The sequence below is a fragment of the Beta vulgaris genome, chromosome 6, assembly GCF_026745355.1.
Source record: "Beta vulgaris subsp. vulgaris cultivar EL10 chromosome 6, EL10.2, whole genome shotgun sequence".
In the NCBI taxonomy this organism is placed as follows: domain Eukaryota; kingdom Viridiplantae; phylum Streptophyta; class Magnoliopsida; order Caryophyllales; family Amaranthaceae; genus Beta; species Beta vulgaris.
In genome coordinates, this window is record NC_079207.1 from 5,572,064 (window position 1) to 5,586,615 (window position 14,552).

The window sequence follows — 14,552 nt, forward strand, 5'->3', positions numbered from 1 at the left end:
TTTTGTAGCTCCTTTACAGCTGTAATCTTCTTGTTTTTTAGTGATCCTAGGATGCTTGTTTTAGGGACCACTTGGGTGATGTGTCTTTTGTCTTTTTGTACACATATCCCTAGGTTTATTGGAGTGCTGTGGCATATATACCCAGCACATTTTGGCTGCGCCGTTTTCATCACAAAATAGTGAGAAAGACTGGAAGCTAGTTGCTGTCCAGGGAGAGAAACTTTGAATCTTTATTTTTCTTTACACTCTCTCTTAGTTGTTTTATTCTATGTCATTATTATACATTAAAAAGAAAATTAAAACATACTCCATATAAGATTAGATCACATAACCTCAAGTTAATATATACTAAAGTTTTAACCAATAAACTATGCGATATTAGATGATATTTTTTAACATGAAAATGTTAATAATCCGAAGCATCGTCCGAAGAAAAACTAGTTTTATACTCAAACAATGGCAGCACAACACATATAAGGAAATCCTAAGATTGGAAGAAAGACCTAACTAAGTCCTCTGAAATTAACTACGACATAATAAATCCCACCTTCGTTTTTTATTATTTGCAATAATTAGACATTTTTCCTCTCTACTATATGTCAAATCGTTGCACATAATAAAAAAACGGAGGTAGTATTTAGAAACTGTGGACAAGTTACCCTTGGGTATGCATGCGTTTAGTATTTTTTGTAATTGTCGAGTTGATAATTTATATTTGTTGTAAAGGTGATATTATTTACAACTTTTATTTCGAGTGCATCATAAACATGGTAAACTCAATGCTATTTTTGGCTCATAAAAAATAATTTTGAATATATTATGCACTCTGTCTTACTTCTTATATAAAAGAAACAGTTAGTATTATATTTTCCCTTTAAACTCTAGATCTTATATATGCATGAAGGAACTTGGAGTGCATAATTTGTGAATGGGCCAATCTGAATGCATGCATGTGTTAATATTAATTATTTCTTTTATAGAAGTCAAAGGACCAACTTAACCAAAAGCTTAAGCTGATGGTTGAAATCCCAGGAATAGATCGGATGAGATTCGAACCCGTGACCTTTTTGTCACGCTGGCTCTTGATACCATGTCAAAGGACCAACTTAACCAAAAGTTTAAGCTGATGGTTGAAGTTCCAAGAATAGATCTATACTCTATCAAGAATCAATATTAAAGTTTAGATAAGTTTAAATAATAAGTTAAATTAAGATAAGAAAAACAAAAATTATATTAGTTGGAAAGAATGAATCCTTATAGAAGAGTGTTACTTTTGAGCTTTACGCTAAGCTTTGAGATAGGGCATCTCCAATAGCACATGTTTTTGTCTCTTGTTTAGTCTCATATTAAAACAATTTTTCTATTATGTTTGACGTACGGTTAATTAGGTATTAGATTTCCGGGTTTATCTACATTATATTTTTGTATTTCTTCAATTTCTATATTGCATTATATTAACCTTTTCAAAATTCCACAAAGTGCCTCTTAAATTATTTTTTTTAATTTATAATGCCACCATCACTAACTATGCATCATTAGTTTTATTAATTTACCTTTTGTTATTTAGTGGAACAAATCTTAATATAGATACTTATTGTAATATTTAAACTATGTATAAGTTAAAATTTCTGTCACTAAATTACAAAAGGTAGATGAAATTAATGAAGTCTGAATTTATTCAAGGGTATTATGCATTAGAAAAGTTAAGTCGAGTGACACTCTGTAGAATTTTAGAAAAATTAGGACACAACATAGAAATTGAAGAAATACATGAGTATAAAAAAAAAACTTTAAAAAAACAAAAATTATTAAAAAGAACGGTCTAATTTTAATATAAAAGTAGACCTAGGGCCTGTTCTCTTCGGCATAAAACAGCTGAACTGAACTGAACTTATTGGAGCTGAACTGAACTGAAATGAACTTATTGGAGCTAAACTGAACTGAACTGAACTAAACTTAATTGAATTGAATTAAATTAAATTGAATTAAATTGAATGTAATAAATATATATATAATATTTTAAATAATAATAATATGAATATTAAATAATAATTATAATGATAAGTAATAATAATGAATAATAATAACAGTATTTTGGATATTTTTAAATAATAATTATAAATAAATAATATTAATAATCATAATATAATAATAATAATAATAATAATGAATAATGATAATTAATAATAATTATTTTATATTATTTGTATTAATATATTAATACTTGATGATGATATATAATAACAATAATATCTAAAAAATTAATATTACTATTTTAATAATTAGATTTAATAATATAAAAATATTTAGTAATAAAAATTATGATTGGGTTGGACCGCGAAAATTACATCATAAAACGTCTTGACGCGATTTGATTGGTTTATGGGCTAAAAAAAAGAGGGTTTATTTGTGCTTTGGCCTAAACTATGTTCCTCCTAATAATAATAGTAATAATAATGAGTAAAGCTATGATAAACAAAATAATATATAGAAACAACAATAATAATAATACTTAATAGTAATGATATATATTTAAATAATAATAAATAATAATAATAATAATAATGATAATGATGATGATGATAATAATAATAATAATAAAATAATAAGAGTAATTAGTAAAATAAATTATACCAACATAATAATAATATTTAACAAAATGGTTATAAAGAATGGAGCTGAGCTGAACTGAATTTATTGGAGCTAAACTGAACTGAACCGAACTTATTGGAGCTGAATTGAACTGAAGTGAAAATAAGCTGGGAAGAACAGGCCCCTAGTCACTAAATGGATTAAATTAGTCACCAAAAGAAATTAACCTAAAGACTATCGGGCTAAATCTCTTTTTAATATCTGATTTACCATTATCTAATTTTAATTTTAAAGTAGACGATTTCTTACAAAACAAATTCAAAAAACATGCATAATAATACTGTATCAGTTGATGTTGAAAGAGGGTAGGGTTTAGTGATGCAATTACGTATCTGAGTGGCTGGACCACCCTCTAGCCGACTTCAATAATATTGTGATGTAAAAATAGGTTTGCCAATATGAGTCTACTTTGTAGACTGAAGAGTGGGTGGCTCTGATATCCTGAATATGGGCATATTTGTTCAACAATTATTCATTTTCAGATCCTCTTATAGTCTTATCTCATTTTTTAGATTATATTTTGTTTTAGAGATTCAGATCTACTTGATTTATTATGACCAAACACTTGCTCGTTGTCCTTCAAGAATTAGGATGATAGATTTTCAATTCCTTTCTCACATTTATATTAAAGCAGCTAACTTAATCTTTTGCTCAAATTATTGAAATTCCTAATACTCCCATTTTCTGATGCACCATTTGGTGAGACAGGAACAAGAAATTTTGGATAAAACTAGAACTTCATCTCTTAAAAATTAGTTGGCACATTTCATTATTTAGAATGTCACAATTTTGTTGAATATAGTTTTTCTTCATAAGCGGATTTTATCTCTTGAGAGCACATTTCGTATCATTTCAGTTTTGCTTGATGTCATTTTGTTATTTGTATCATATCATTAAAGTTTTTTATGTCATTTATTTCAAGTCTGTTCTGATCTATTCCATGTCATTTTAGTTTTATTGGATGTCATTTTATTATCTTTGTCATGCTTATTTCTCGATTTTCTAGTTTAATCTCTCTTTGTCATCTTCTCACTCTTTCGATTATTTTCTTAAACTCTAATTCGAATTGTAGTTTTTCGCTCAAATGTGCATTTCACCTCCTATCTCTCTCCATCTCCCTCTCTCCTCACCGCAATCACACCCTCCGCATTTCTTTCGATTCGTCATTATTGCTGACAAAACCTTTGAGCTTTCTGTTTCGTTGGTTCTGTTCTGTAATGAACCGCTATTTTGGTAGCGTTTTATATGCATGCCTTAGCTTATACCTTGTCGTAGTGGTCAACTTCGGTGAAACATTATTGGTATTAACCGTTACTTGGAGTATCGGTTTTATTAAAAAAAAAAAAATTTGGCTTGCTTTCCTACGTGAACGGTATTCATGGAATTAATTTCATGTTCAGCGCATAGGAGGAATTAATACTCTCTTTGATATTATTCATGAAAAAAATTCCTTTTATTATCATTATTATATTCAAAATAATTTTAAGAATTAAACCAAGAATATACCTGTTTGGGCCCATTTCTTGGACCAGCCCACATATGACAAAGTTACTAAAATGCCCCTACATCTAGGGAAGCCATCCCTCCACCAGCTGGAGGTGACCAAAATACCCTCATTTATTGGGGCTCCTCTCCTCAATAAATAGGGGTTGTCTCACCAGACAAAGGTAAGCAACTCTAAGTTGCCAAACCCAGAGCATCTCTCTCTACATTGATCCCTTTCTCTCTCTACCTTAATCATTTACTGACTTGAGCGTCGGAGGGCGATCCCGGGACCCCCCCGGGGTAGGCTAACCTTACCTTTTGCAGGATTCCGATGTACGGATAACGGAGCTCAGACGTACCTTCTTGGGGCCATATCAAGTTTCTCAGCACACATCAACACTTATGATCACCCTCAATTTCTTAGCAGAAACAGTACCAATTAATAAAATATAAAATGAATATCATGGTATCTATCAACATGTGTTGCGGTGCATATATTGTAAAAAATAGTAAACTTTCATAAGCAATTTTGTGTAGAATGTATATGTCATTATGCATGATAATGCTTCTCCATCACTTTACTTGTGATCTTCTTTATAGAATTACATTTATCACATTACCACTCTAATTTGAAGGTAATATTGAGATGCAATGATTAGGGGTAAGCAAAATCGGGCACCTAGCAAAATTTTGTAGACCCCAACTCGTAACTGACGGGTCCCAAAATATTGGACTTGAAACTGGTCCAATCGAGTACTAAATTTTTGGACCCATATTGGAACCGTTGGGTATCGGGTCCAAAAATGGGTGTCCGATTGTTAGTTTAACATGATACAAAATGGGTCGATTGAGTTAAATAATTCAAAAAACAATAAAATGAGCCTATAAGCCTAGTAATTTTTTATGTAGTAACTTTTTACTTAATTATATTTGGACCATCTAACCACCTCACATATGCCAAAAACCAATTCCATATACCGGGTACCCCAGTCCCGGAACTGGTTATACCGGTTACCTACCAGGTACCGAGTCCGAAAAATTACTACCAAGTCTTGAAACCATTTGCAACGGGTCTCCTTTTTTGGACCAGGACCCAGTTGAACCGAGTCTGGATCTGGGTCCGGGTACTCAAAATTTTTGCTCAGTCCTAACAATGATAATCTGCAAGGAAAATACGTATTAATGGTTGAGATTTCATAACTAATTTACTATGATAACGAGTATAAGATCTTCATTACAAATTGAAGTGCTTTTGTTAATATTACCACTACTATAATTATGCCCATCAAAGAACTTAGAACCGTAAAAGTTTTGAGTATATACTCCTAACACCAGGTATTACTATTAATTACTTTTTTTTTGTTTAACTATTTCTAAAAAGTCCCAATTAAATCAACTAAGACATCATCATCAACATATGATGAACTCATACTTACACAAGAATAATACTCTTATTAACTGATGAGTATCAATCACTACACTATAATTAACTTTTCACTCAGTGATAAATTCATAGTACTACACTACTACTACTACTACTCTATTTAATTCCTCATTTCTTCATCTCATTTCCCAAAATTTGCACTCACTTTTCTAAGATTACAATGATTAACACTATAGAAAAAAGCACAAAACGAGTACACAAGAGTACCAACTCCAATTTTATTTTGAATATTTATAATAAATTTAACAAAAGGAACAGGACCCCAAAAAAAACATTCTAGGACATAGTAGAGTAGTAAAAAAAAAACATATCTTTTTTAACACTAGAATAAACCGGACATTGCTATATTTACCCGATGAATAATCTACCCACTACTAATAAAAACATTAAAATATTATTAATCATGTGAGTTGGATTCTACTATCATCACCTACCATTACTCTCTATTAGTAGTGCGTATATTACCCGGTGGGTAGACTAATTATTTTCCGAACGAACCCTAATTAAACACAAAAAATCACAAAAACACACACAAACCTAAAAAAAAAAACCATAAGAACTTTTATAACATTCATTCATTCATTTCATCCTTCAATCTTTCTTTCTTTCTTTCTCTCACTCATGTCTAGTAGTAGTAAACCAAGTTATATATTAAAATGAAAGTTCTTTCATAACTTTTCAAGCAAGCAATATATCCTCTGAAGTCTGAACCCTTAGCCTTTATACAACCCTCTTTTGTCCCTTCCTTTTTTCTACAATACCCATATCACCATATATATGTCACCTTCATCAAGTCCTTCTCTTTCAGATTATCTCTGATTCTCCCCACATTAATATAACCCTCCTTCCTACAACTTTCACTTCACAAAATAAAAACCTTTGTTTTTTTCCCTTCTTTCTCTACCTTTTTCTCTCTTTCTTTCTCTCAGTACTTATGATGGAACCTCAACAACAACAACAACAACAACAACAACAACAACAACAACAACAACAACAACAACAACAAGAGGAGATGAATATGAGTATTAATGGTGGAAAAATGAGTAATACTACAAGTAGCAACTACCTTTGTAGGCAAAGTAGTACAAGATGGACACCAACTACTGAGCAAATTAAGCTTCTTAAGGAGCTTTATTACATCAATGGCGTTCGATCGCCTTCGGCTGATCAAATTCAGAGCATTTGTGCTAGATTAAGGCGTTACGGAAAGATTGAAGGCAAGAATGTGTTTTACTGGTTTCAAAACCATAAGGCTAGGGAGAGACAGAAGAAGAGGCTTACTCCGACCTCTTCTACTACTACGGCTTCTAATAACCTTACTACCACAACTACGCCTCAAATTCATAGTAATTCTACTACTACTAATAATAATTTCATCAGAAATGGAAGTCTTGCTTGGAAACAAGATCATCAGGATATGGCTATCCATGCTAAGTACCCTTGCACCATTAATAATCCTGGTATATGAATAACCAACTTTTTTTTTTGTTGTTCATAGATTTTTTTGTTGTATAGAGCTTGTAATTTTATGAAATAATATTGCAGGAGTTTCTTGTTCAAGTTCATCAGCTGGTATGATTTCGGGCGGTGGGCATTTGATGGGGAGTTATGGGTATGGAGCTATGAACATGGAGAATAAGTTTAGGGTAAGTTATCTAACTCTCTTTTTGCCCTAATTGAAACTTCTTGTCAATTTTTTTTCCTTTAACTGAATTCTTTCTTAACATGAATTTTTTATTTTTGATCTTTGAGGAGTGTTATGTAAATCAATAGATAGCTACTTAATTTCATAGATGAACAAAGGAGTAATTCAACTGTCTCTATTTCATATTTTTCTTTACATTTCAGAAGGTTTAACCCCAATCAAGATGAATATATAAATACAATATTTAATGTTAATTCTTATTACCTATGCAAATCTAACTAAAACTAACAAAATTCTTAATATGCGTTAAAGTGGTTTACATATCTTATAATTTGAAACGGAGGGAGTATATAATATTATCTTGATGAGTACTCTCTCCGTTTCAAATTATAAGGCATGTAAACCACTTTTACGCATATTAAGAATTTAGTTAGATTTGCATAGGCAATGAGAATTGACATTAAATATTGTATTAATAATAGAAAATAACCTATAATCTTATCTTGATAGTATAAAATTGCATTTAATTTTACATTGGTAATGTAAAACGCCTTATATTTTAAAACAAAATTTTTTAGCTAAAATGCCTTATAATTTGAAACAGAGGGAGTATAAAGTTGCATTTAATTTTACACTGATAATGTAAAATTAAATGCCTTATATTTTGAAACAAAAACTTTTAGCTAAACTACCTTATAATTTGAAATGAGCAATGTGTTCTTTTGGGGTTAATTATTGCTGAAATTAATGTCCTAAAATATATAGATGCCCTATGTTTCCTCGTCACTTATTCTTCACTCAGGAGACTGACACTTATGAAAATTTATTGTTGAAAAAATAGGACTGCTCAATTTCAGGAGGTGTGATTAATGGTGGAAATCATGTGAACCAATGGACTTCAGTTGGAACTAATTACAACTCATATACTCCTACACCTTACTCAAATTTGTTGGACAAAATATCAACAGTCGACGAAGATCCTTACATTCATGACCAAGATCATTATGGGGTAGAAACACAAGAGATAGAGACTCTTCCTCTCTTCCCAATGCACAATGAAGATAATGGTTACGACCACGACCTCGACCACAACCACGGCTTCTACACCATCAAACCTCCGTCGGACGGCTATTACACTGGTGGATATCGGTGGTCGAATAACGGCAATGGTGGGAATACCTCCCTTGAACTTAGCCTTAACTCATATGGTTATGGTTGTTATTCACAAAATCTTTAGGTTACTATTTCAAGTGTTATTTATGACTTTATTAATCTTAATTAGCTATTATTGTAAGGTTTAGTTACTCTGATGTTAACTATCATTATCATCATCATATATAGTAGCTAGTAAGCTTATTTAGTTAATTAGTGGTCTTATAAGGGTGTATTCCTTGTAATATTGTAGCCCTTCAAACAAGACCCTAGTTCTTAATTACAAGTAGTAAGTCCTCAAGTACTTAAATTAGACATCTCCAAATAATTAAATGTGTACTCAAATCTCTAATCATAATCAGTGCGAGTATAACTTTGTTATTGTCCCAATACAAGTGTAATTTTATTATTAACATATGAAAACATAACTACTCGATCAGAAAATAAGACACAATTTTCAAAACCTAATTCAAAACAAGATTAATTTCAAGAAACTACTTTATATAATAAATTTCTTCATATATGTTGCCATTTTGCCGTAAATTGGGTTTGATCACTAATAAAAAAAGTTAGTTTTTTTTTTATTAGGAAAACTTTCAGAGACTGAAAAGTGGGAACTTGTGCCCAGAAGTAAATATCCACACAAATACCCCGAATATGGGGATGATGAGAGTCGAACTCCCGACCATAAGGTTAGGAGGTGGGAGCTCTAACATTTCGCTCCCAAATAATTCTCCTAAAAAAGTTGGTTATAAAAGGTACTCCCTCCGTCCCAAGATATAGTTCCCATTTCTATTTTGGGAGTCAAATTTTAAAAACTTTGACCAAATATTCTTACAAAATGTATACAAAAAACGAGTTAAGGGTATAAAGAGGACCCAAACTATCAGATTTTTCACCGTTTGGGACCTGATCTTTTTTTGTACACCGTTTGGGACCTAAAATGAGATTCAGAGCATAAATGTTAACCTTGGTTAACTTTGTGGGCCCAGTTGACAATTAAAACCCCAAAAAGCTATCATTTGTTGTTTTTCCCAAAAAAAATTAAGAACTCAAGAACCCTAACCCAATTTTTTTTTCTCTCTCCTCCGTTATTCTTTCTTCCCAGATCTTCCTCATTTGTTCACCAATTTCTACCAAAATTTACCACAAATTCGCTTATTTATGTTTTTTTTCGAGTTAATGGGATCATTATTTTGTGGGTTTGAACCATTTATGGTTTATGATTTCATTTTTTTTGGAAAAAAACATTTTAAATCATTCAAATTGGAAGAAGAAGATGTTCAAACCCAAAAATCGAATTTTTCTGTTTGAACCTAGATGTTTCAAACCCAAAAATTCGTTTTTTTGGGTTTTTAGCACAAGATATGTTCAATGTGGATGAATCTCGAAGTTGGTCTTCGTCGTATGGTCTCTCTTTCTCACTCTTGAACTCTCTTTTTCTTGTGGAATTTTTTTTGGATTTGTTGTATTGTTCGAATTTTTATGGGTATGTTTGATTTTTGTGGTATGATTTTTGTTGTGATTTTTTATTGGGGTTGTTCTTATTTTCCAATTGGAATTGTTCAGATTTTTTTGGGTTTTCTTTCGAATTGTTTTGATTTTGTTGTTTGAATTGTTTTTATTTTTGGGTCGTATTGTTTTGTATTGTTGTTCGAATTCTTTAGATCTTCAAGAATGGAGCAATAAATTCGAATTTTCTAACGGGCTTGTGATAAATGTGAATTTGGCAAATGGGGTTTTTCATTTTCATTCAGAAAACTAAAAAAAAGGATCTAATTAGTCTTGTTCATTTGGGGTTTTAATTATCATTTTTTTTTTGAAGCTTTGGAGAAGATGAGAATGGAGATTGAACTTTTAATGGAGTTTATTTTTTGTGGTGTTCTTGTACTTTTTGGATATTAAGTATTATTTATTTTATCTTAATTGTTTTTTTTTTGTGTTTGTTTGTTTTTATAGCTGTATTTCAGGAACTAAAAGTTCCATAAATTCCAACGGTTACTTTTTAATTTATATTTTGCTTTTTTTTTTTGGTCTACTTAACCTCAGTTCAGTTAACGTTGAGTTAACTTGCCGGATTCTTGTCATCAGGTCCCAAAGGGTGAAAAAAATAGTTGTAGGTCCTGAATGGTGAAAAACCTGATAGTTTGGGTCCTCTTTGTACCCTTAACTCTACAAAAAACATATTTATGAGGGGTCCCTCCCAAATAATTCTCCTAAAAAAGTTGGTTATAAAAGGTACTCCCTCCATCCCAAAATATAGTTCCCATTTCTATTTTGGGAGTCAAATTTTAAAAACTTTGACCAAATATTCTTACGAATGTATACAAAAAAACATATTCATGAGGGGTCTTGTTAGATTTGTCTCAATGTATAAATTCGTAATATCAACTTTTTATATTTTTTACTAATAAGAAATAGAAGATATCATAGGTCAAAGCTACATCTTGGACACTGTGCAAAATAAAATGGGAACTATATTTTGGGACGGAGAGAGTAATTTTTTAAAATTTGATACTAATATTTCTTATAATATGTACGTTAGAGAAAAGTTATAAAATTGTAACATTATTTTCCTCCTAAAAATTACTCTACTAATTTACTTTTCTCTAATTAGTTATCAGTTTTTATAAAGAATAATTAACAATAAGAATTTGATTTTCAAATATTACTCGTGCAGTCGTGCTTTCTAAAAAGAAAGGAGAGAGTACTATGTAGTTACTACATTAGCAATGACAGAATAATGGGTCTCTCTATATATCTGTGTGTCTTTTTCTCTTGGTATCTGACTAAAACAGTGCAACAAGAAGTACACATGACCTGTTGTTAAGTCTGTTTCAGAGCCTCAAAGCCTACACCAACACTACAACAGGACTAGCCCTACAAATCCTTTCTGCCTCAACAAATTGAAAATCAGTCTTTCACTCCCTAATTAATAACGGGATATCAATATTTGTTGTTATATGTCTTCTTCATACAATAAATGCAATCGGCAATGTTTGAGTAATTCGGAGTGTTGTCAATCCTTTTAGACACATCAGAATGATATACTGATATGTATGTAATAAATTAAGGAGAGAAGTGATATAAAAAATAATATTTTAATGTATTCTTAACCGATAAAAATTCAATAATAAGAGGGTTGACAACTCTTAGGGTCACTCAATTACTCCCGTAATGTGATTTTCTTATCATAAGAAATTTATTGATACCTTGAGGTTTGACGAAAGTTGCAAGATACTGATTTCTTGAACTTAGTTTTAACAATATTATTCATAAGTTACCTATGATATGTTCATACCAAGTAAGTGTTGGCCTTGGTGATGGGAACTAGCTTTGGTAGGAGGGACCCGTGTTTGAATCCCCGCAATACCCTTGGGAGAGGAATGGAATCTAACTACCCCGAACTTGACCTCGATCCATATGTTGCCCAAAGGGTGAACCAGGTGCAAATACCAAAAAAAAAAAAAACTTATGATATGTTCGTTACAATGTTATGGTGGATACAAAGTCTATAATTGTTAGGAGTATCTTAACATGCTCCGTTCAAAACAAAAGTGTGAAAAGGAAATTTGTGAGCACAAAATTGAAAAGTGAGATCTTTCTAAATTTCACTCAACATTTTAATTTTAGTTAAGCAGGTTGTTCAAGATATTACAACCTACTATTTTATTGCTTTTTTATAGAGTCCATGAGGGGTAGTAATAGACAGAATCCGATCACCACATATCTTGAGTACCAACTAAACTGTTTGATATCCATCGAGATTGATTGTAAGCTAATGTTATTGTGGATACGAAGTCTATAATTGTTAGGAGTATCTTAACATGCTCCGTTCAAAACAAAAGTGTGAAAAGGAAATTTGTGAGCACAAAATTGAAAAGTGAGATCTTTCTAAATTTCACTGAACATTTTAATTTTAGTTAAGCAGGTTGTTCAAGATATTGCACAACCTACTATTTTATTGTTTTTTTATAGTCCATAAGGGGTAACAATAGACAGAATCCGATCACCATATATCTTGAGTACCAACTAAACTGTTTGATATCCATCGAGATTGATTGTAAGCTAGTGTTATGTTCGACTTAACTTGACTTATTTCGAGAAAATTAAGTACCAAGGTAAGTTCATATAAGTCTCAATAAGCTACCATATTCATCAACAACACAAATCAAACATCGCTAAGGAAGTAAAATTTCCAACATTGTTCCAAACCTGTAGGGACTAACATGCAAAACGTTGAGATAATGAAGTTCTATCTCTCTTAACATGTCGAAACTCCGAAGGATTTTTCATGAGTTATCCTTGAGATATAACGAAATGTTCATCTTAACTCTTAAGACAAATTCTAATGAAGTCAACTTTTCGTCTTGCATAAAGACAATCATACATGCTTCACGAGTTTGTACCATGAACTTGCAGAAAATATTTCTAAACTTCAAAAATCACATACAGGTTCCTTAAAATATATGAATAAAACTCTAAAATATATGGACAAAAACCTAATGGCCCCGGATTAAAGGGTATGTCTAAGTTTTCCTTTCCTTATCAAAATATATATATATATATATATATATATATATATATATATATATATATATATATGGACAAAAACCTAAAAGAACAAGAGTGTTGAATTTTGTGGGGGAAGCAACGAAAAATATGGGTTTCGAATTTAAAGTCCTTAGCAAGAAATTTACAACTGGCCAAAAAAAAAAATGTCATCTTGGTGATAGAAAAAATTAACTTTTGTAAGAATTTGTTGGAAACTGTTAGTCTGTTACTATACCTTAAGGGTACTATGTGAATTTCAAAGTTGCCAAATAAATTAAACCAAATCACAGGATCCCCTCGTGAAAAAAAAAAAGGTAAAGGAGATGTAAAAATATATGAATATCTTGCATAATAAAATAAACATCACCAAAAGCAAAACTACTTTCTAGTTCCATATCATCATCCTTTTGCCTTGGTCACCCTTTCACTAAAGTCATTTTGAGCAAGACTAGATGGCTAAAACTTACATCACATGTCTAGGGTTATTATAACTTAATTAATGTGGAGCTACACCCTATCTCTTATCTAATTAAGAACTATTTAGCTGAAAATCATGGGGTAATATTTTTAGGGTAATGTTATATGTAGCCCTTATATATAAGCATTAAATATATTTTTTTAAATAGAAACAGTTTAAGAATTTAAGACACATTTTCACATTAATTGAGGTAATAAATGCTTGATTTAATATTTTATTTTCATTCTATGCACCTTATACATAGCCCTTGTATATCATTTTCCATATTTTTATGTTACCTTAATTAAAATTTAAACAAAACTCCTCAGGAAAATTTGTGGAAGGCCTATTATGTGTCAACATTGTTTACAATTATCACGTGTTAATTTTTTTACTCAAGAAACTACCTAATATTAGCTTCTTTTTTTTTTATGTTTAATTTGTAGCACAACCAACTAATGAAAGCCGTTGATAGTTTCGTGTGACCACGTTATATAATTCCCTCCCTTGTTTAACAAATTTCTCTATATTTTTAGGTTGTAAATAAAATGTGTGCCGACAATTTCTTTTTAAACGACTAAACCCTATTGGACTCCGTATAGGGAGTTGAACAATTACTCCACAAACCTAAACTCATATATCAAATTCACGAAAATTAAACCAATTAGGGTTGGCGTGAGTGGTTAAGGGCCTCTCGTTCCTTAACCAATGTCCTGGGTTCGAACCTTAGGTATGGAAAAGATCCCAATAATTGAGATGGATGCTGCCTTTTGAGGTACCCATGCAAACTCCCGCATGAGATTAGTCCAATCGCCGAAGGCGGTGGGAAACTTCTCATGATAGGACAAAAAGAAATTTACTAAAATTAATGCAAAATTTCCTATAAAGATAACAATTTTCCACAAATTGTAAACTCTAACTTAAAAATTATGAGCAAAGACAAATCCAGTAGGAAAACAAACAAAGCTCGCCACAAACATAGGAATTCTAGGGACAAGAAAGCTTCAATTGGTTAGTATGGCAGAATAGTGGTAAAGTGATCGAATGAGGGGGGAAAACATTCAATGATGACGAGGGAACAATTACCCACAAAATAAGAGAGTGAAAAGGGAGGAAAACATATGGAGTGAAGTCAGGAGTGTACCGAGTAGCAACGTTAAGAC

At 31.3% G+C, this 14,552-nt stretch overlaps 1 protein-coding gene across 1 annotated transcript; it reads left to right on the top strand.

Annotated features, from left to right (window-relative positions):
* The first annotated feature begins 6,590 nt into the window (after positions 1-6,590).
* On the top strand, positions 6,591-8,463 carry LOC104895317 (protein WUSCHEL). Its single transcript, XM_010681785.3, has 3 exons — positions 6,591-7,041; positions 7,127-7,227; positions 8,068-8,463. Exons 1-3 carry the CDS (start codon positions 6,594-6,596, stop codon positions 8,461-8,463), a joined length of 945 nt encoding a protein of 314 aa, XP_010680087.3. The 5' UTR covers positions 6,591-6,593.
* Positions 8,464-14,552: the final 6,089 nt, after the last annotated feature.

Coding starts and splice junctions, on each gene's coding strand:
- LOC104895317 (XM_010681785.3), top strand. CDS start 6,594: ATGAATATGAGTATTAATGGTGGAAAAATGAGTAATACTACAAGTAGC. Junction 7,042..7,126: donor TTGCACCATTAATAATCCTG/GTATATGAATAA, acceptor ATAATATTGCAG/GAGTTTCTTGTTCAAGTTCA. Junction 7,228..8,067: donor ACATGGAGAATAAGTTTAGG/GTAAGTTATCTA, acceptor TTGAAAAAATAG/GACTGCTCAATTTCAGGAGG.